This window comes from Microtus pennsylvanicus, chromosome 5 (assembly GCF_037038515.1).
Source record: "Microtus pennsylvanicus isolate mMicPen1 chromosome 5, mMicPen1.hap1, whole genome shotgun sequence".
NCBI classification, from domain to species: Eukaryota; Metazoa; Chordata; class Mammalia; order Rodentia; family Cricetidae; genus Microtus; species Microtus pennsylvanicus.
Window position 1 is genome coordinate 110067288 of NC_134583.1, and position 6000 is coordinate 110073287.

A 6000-nucleotide genomic window follows, 5' to 3' on the forward strand; every position below is an offset into this window, starting at 1 on the left:
ACACAAACAAGCCAAGCATGGTGGTGCATAGTTTAATTCTAGCACACAGGAAGCAGAGGCAGAGTCTAGCTGATCTCTGAGTTCCAGCCCAACCTGGGCTACATAGTGAGTGAGACCTTTCTCAAGAAGAAAGGAAGGAAGGGCACACACATCCAGGACAAATTGGAACTAATGATGGCTTTTGAAGATGCAGGAGGATAGCATTTTGAGTACGTTTGCAATTGTACTCCATTATAAATAAATACAACCTAGCCCCCTGTAAAGTACAGGATTTGTAAGTTGCACTGGACACTGTAGAGCTCTTGCCTAAAGCAGTTTTAGGAGAGAGAGAGAGAGGGAGGGAGGGAGAGAGGGAGAGAGGGAGAGAGTAGAGAAGAGAGAGAACGAGAACATTGTAGCTTGTTACAGGGAAAGACTGACCAGCTGATGTATTTAATTTGCTGGAATCTGTGCAGTGGAACTTACAGAGTAAAAAGGACAGAGTACTGTTTGGCCTTGTGATGAACTGCCTGTTTTCTGTTGTATATACGGTGATGGGCAAGTGGTACACCACATTCCTTGGGACGTGGTGTGTGGGTGTGTTTCTTGGTATACCCCTGGGGGTCAGAGGATAACTCACTTTCCACCATGTGGTTCCCGGTGGTGAATCTCAAGTTGTCAGGCTTGACATCAGGCTGGTTTCTGCTGAGCCGTCTGACTGCCTCCAGCTCCCTCATTCCTGCCCCTTTAAGTCAAAAATAGCTGCTCATGGTAGCACATTCTTGTTACCCAGAACTCAAGAGGCAGAAGCTCCAACTATGCAGAAAGGAAGAATAGTTTGCCTCCTGCTCTCTCTGTTAAGCACAACGCCCAAAATAAAACAAAAGCAAACAAAATAGTTATTACCACTAAACTGGCAAGTTTTGTGGGACTTTGATAAAGTTTCCGTAGTTTCTTTCATTTAGTTAGTTAATTTTAGAAAGTCACTACTTGATTTCCTAGTAGAAAGCCTGTTAAAAGTGACAAAGATTTTATGTCATCATTTAGAATTCATTAGTATATTTGAGCTGTTGATCTTTTCTTCTTTCCTCCTGTTGGGCATCATTGTAGAATTTTCTGAAAAAACTGGAACAGTCTTTCATGTGTGTGTGCTGCCAGGAGCTGGTGTATCAGCCTGTCACAACAGAGTGCTTGCACAATGTCTGTAAGGTGAGTACAGTGTCACCTTCCCTTTCTAGACTGGCCACACGGTGGGTGCCACCAGTTTTAGCGTATGAGTAGCCATGGGCCCTTTGCTAGTTAGAGAACTTCATTTACATCTTGATGGTAAATGCAATTTAAGATTACATAATAACAGTAATTCTCATAGAATACATATAGTTAGATGTATTCTATTGTATGTGAGCTGAGGAAGGGTTGAGTGGAGACTGAGACACCACAGTGCCACTATTTTTTCTCTGTAATAGTTGGCAAATATTTTACACACTGTACTGCAAACTGAAAGAGCTCCATGTATTTAATAAAATGTCCTTTCTGACAGGATGTTCAGGGAAATTGAGTATTGTGCTGTCTCTCGAGGCACTTGAAGAGGAAAATCAAGCTTTAGTTAAGACGGGCTTAAAAGCTTGCCGTACCACGTGTGGTGTTGTGTGCTGATCTAACTTTAACTTGTTTCCTTTGTGAGATGGAAACATCTTCTACGTACATATTCATGCCTAACCGTATGTCAGTAAGCTCTGGATTTAGTACAACTGAACGTACTTCAGAGGACCTCTTATGTTTAATGATTTGATAAGATATTTTAATTCTGTGCAGCAGAATTCTTTCAAGATTAAATAAGGTTAAGGTAGTGGGAAGCATCCCTGGACTCTAACCTCACTGGCTAAGGAAATCGAAGCACAAGCTACTTGAGTCATTTACTGGAAGTCTCACAGTCTGTTAGTAAAGCTATGACTGTAGACAGTGTGGTGCTGATTCAGGTCTTCAGAACTGTTCTCTTGGAATGAACAGGAAGTGTCTAGTTTTTATTAAGGACATTACTATTGAGTGGTTGTCCATATGATGGTAGCTGTTTTCTCCCTCTTTTCTTGCTTTTTCCCTGTCTCCCTTCCTCCATCCCTCTCCCCTTCCCTTATGTGTATTTTCCTTTGTTTTTACCTTAGGATTGCTTACAGCGCTCCTTTAAGGCCCAGGTTTTCTCCTGCCCTGTTTGCCGGCATGATCTCGGCCAGAATTACGTCATGATTCTAAATGAGACTCTGCAGACTCTACTTGACCTGTTCTTCCCTGGCTACAGCAAAGGGCGGTGATCTGCGTGCTTCTGTGTTGTCCCGGTGGCTTTTGGACAGTATCAAGTCTAAAATGAGTGGGGGTGGTTAAAGCGATGCTGGACCATGTCTCTCATTTGGAAGCAGCTGCTCCTCTTTCCCACAGCCATCCTCCTGTGTGTGTAGTAAGAGGCCCATTCTCCACTGTCTTTTAGATATCAAAAGGTAGTTCTTCTCAGTAACAACTCATAATGAAGAGTCAAAGCCTCCACTGTAGTTGATACCCAATTTATGATTTATTTTGCAACTACCTCAGGACAGAAAAGATTTATGGGGATTTTTAAAAAAAATCATTGACTAATTAGTTAAATGAGATTTTAGCTACACACTGCCTCCCAGATATTAGTTGTGCCTGTTTCTTGTAATTTGCTTTTCCAGGAAAGAAGACAGATGAGATTGTCGGAATGAACACAGCTTCTGTAATATGCATAGTACTTTTTAAATGTGTCTGTTTACATCACCGTGTGTGTTTGACAAGAACAGGTTCACTTTTTAACTCATTTGTGATCTCCATTGTGGTTTTTTTCTGGTGTTTTATGCCAATTGACTACTAATGACTAATGAGAACAATATGAATGCGTTGTTGCTGCATTAGTGTAATGTGGTGTGGTTTTGCAATGACAGGCGTCTGAAGCTCTAGTTGTACATGTTCATGAAAGCCACTTCTGTCGTAGGCTGGCCGCTTTAGTAATTCTTACTAGTTTTCCATCTGCAGATTATGAGGGCTGTGCTGACTTTTGAGAAGATTGAAATTGCTTCACATTGTGATCCTAAATTTTATATTCACTATATTCCTTAAGAGTATTCCTTAATAAATATTTTATGATCAGACAATGGCACATTGAGCTTTACTTCTTTACATTCTTCGGGCTTGTTCTGTGGAGTTCTGTAAACCAGTTTTTGGTTTTCATTGTGTCTTACTGAAACATGTTTACTCTGATTTTGGTCTGAAAGCTAGAATGAAGGCTGACACAGTAAGGACACATTTCACCTTTGGCTTAATTGTAAATGGGGATATTCTTCGAACGAACATCCCAACTTTTATGATATGCAATTACTAATTGAAGATTCTCATTTGTTTTTATTTATGGCTGTACATATACTCCGTGCATGCATGCAGTGCCCACAGAGAGCCCTTGAAACTGGAGTCAAAGATGGTCCTCAGTCACCCAGTGTGTGAGTGCTGGGAACTGAACAGCCTGTGCTCTGCCCTGCTGAGCCGTCTCCGTCCTTTGTTATATGCAGCTTTTTTCTGAGTATTTTGAGTGCTACTTGATATTTCAGAAAGTAGATCAAATACACAGATTTATATACACATCTGTTGTTAATTTATTACTATTTATTATTGAATATTGTTATTTAATGTTCAATATGAATATTGAAAGTTTGTATTCACTTTTTCTTTTTTGAGACAGGGTCTCACTATGAATCCCTGGCGAGCCTGGAGCTCACTAAGTAGATCAGTCTAACCTGGAACCCTTTGTTATCTACCTGCCTCTGCCTCTTGCATGCTGGGACTTACATATGTTTTTATGTGGATTAACATAATCCTTCCAAGCATTAAGAGGCATGTATTATTAAACCGGCCCTTGCTCCTGCAGTAGACTGGGGTAACTAAAGTCCAAATTTGTAACCTGTACTTTCTCCCGTGTAAGCTCTTACCTAAGGATAAACATAAAATTCGTTTTTGTTTTTTGATTTACTATATTCAATTCAAAGTAAGGTTCTGGGAAACACAGTGCCGTGGTTAGTTATTAAACTTGCCAGTAGAAAGGAGTGGGGTGTGTGTGTGTCTTTTCACATCAGTCATCAATCAAGAAGCCCCACTTGCTAGCCTTCAGACCAATGGCGGGAGGACATTTTTTCAAGTGAGATTTCTTGTTCCAAAATGACTAGCCTGTTGTCCATTTTATTGGCAAATTGAATAGCCTGTCCATCTGTCTCTTATGGAGATTTTTCTCATTGTCTTTTGGTCTAGATTTTTCTGTGTGGGGGGGCTTTAATATTCCTTGTAGTTTCTGTGTTGAGAAGCATGTTGACTTTACTATTACCCTGTCTTTATGCCAAACTTATAAAGACCTGACCTGGCCCTGTGGCTGCTCAGAAAACAGGCATCAGTGTGGGGTAAAACCCTCAGTGCAGCACCACTAGGGAAGTCTGTTTTCCTAAGGGTGACTGACCACTTCTGGGCCTCTGCATCCCAAGCTGTTCTCCAGGAGTTCAGGACTTCAGTTGTTTCATAAAAACACTCTGGGGAAATTTCCCCAATGATCTTCCAAAACACATTGTGTAGGAAATAAAACTACCACACTCAGATGTACACATGTGCTTTTACTAGTGTGATGGAAGTTCAGTGCACAAGGCTGAAGCCACCCTGGAGCTTTTCAGTCTGCTGGAAAAGCACGAGGCCTGTTAATGCACCCAGTTGATTCCTGTCACGCAGTTCCATTAAAAAGCTCTTTAAATGTGAAGAGTGTTTGCTTCCATGGAAAGATACCCCACCCAATCCAGGCTTCCTCTCTTCACCTGCCACCTTCATAGCATGCTGGTGACTTGCTGCCTTGTCTGCTCAGATCTCTTCCTGTTCCTGCCACTCTTTCTGTGTCCTTGGTCCAACCTTTATCCCTGTTGACCACAACACAGCTTCCCTGGATTATTCCCACAAAAGGCAAGAGGTCAGAGGGCTCAAATATAGACCAAGGTGCTTGTGACAACACTGCTCTCTTCTGAATAAGGGTGTGTGGGCCGGGGTGACGGCTCAACTGGTTAAGTTCCTGACAAGTGGCCTGAGGACCCGAGTACTCTAGAGCCAATGAGAAGGGCCATGATGGCAGCATGCACCTTAACCTGGGGAGGGGAAACAGTATGGACTGGCTAGCCTAACTTAACTGAATTGCTGAACTCCAAGTTAGGTGAGAAACCATCTCAAAAAGTAAGGATGGAAAACCATAAAGGAAAGATCCGTGACATCTGCCTTTATCCTCCACATATGCGCACACCCAGACCAACAAGTACAAACTAAAAATGATGCAGGTTGTGAAAGCAGATCTTTTAGTTACGTCACAGGTTGAGCACGCACCAAAGGGCATACAGGATGGCACAAGATTTTGGATATTAGTTATTATTCATTAGTAATTATAAATTTCATCTGGATCCTTTGCTACCCTGGCTTGTGCATATCAAATTAATCTTTGTAGTTCATATGGGTTAAACATGACACAGGCATGTCTTTAGAAAATAAGGAAATGGGATTCTTAGTACACAGATTGCTTTTTTTTTTTTTAATTTTCGAGACAGGGTTTCTCTGTAGCTTTTGGTTCCTGTCGTGGAACTAGCTCTTGTAGACCAGGCTGGCCTCGAACTCACAGAGATTCGCCTGCCTCTGCCTCCCGAGTGCCGGGATTAAAGGCGTGCGTCACCACCGCCTGGCCACAGATTGCTTTTTAAATAGACTTCAGTTTCTTAGGTTTGCAGAGCTGCCTGCAGCTGGCTCCCTGTCTTGACCCCCAATCCTGCTGCTTTTAATACTGTTAGTGATATGTTGATTCCAATGGAGGAACGAATACTGGTTCACTCTTCTCCTTAAAATCCATAGCAGTAAGGCCCATGCACTTTAGGTAAGTTCTGTCCAATGTTCATTTCAGTTTGCTCACTTAAGTTTGCATGTTTTGCTTTGTGGTGCTGGAGAGTGGAC

The 6000-nt window shown here is 42.0% G+C and overlaps 1 protein-coding gene across 1 annotated transcript in view; it reads left to right on the forward strand.

Moving 5' to 3' along the window:
- The window catches only part of Uhrf2 (ubiquitin like with PHD and ring finger domains 2), an 80569-nt gene extending 77429 nt beyond the window's left edge, over positions 1 to 3140 (forward strand). Inside the window, exons 15-16 of the mRNA XM_075973823.1 lie at positions 1090 to 1188; positions 2142 to 3140. Of these exons, the coding sequence (XP_075829938.1) occupies positions 1090 to 1188; positions 2142 to 2288 (246 nt within the window). The 3' untranslated portion in view covers positions 2289 to 3140. The remainder of the gene's footprint in view (positions 1 to 1089; positions 1189 to 2141) is intronic.
- Positions 3141 to 6000: the final 2860 nt, after the last annotated feature.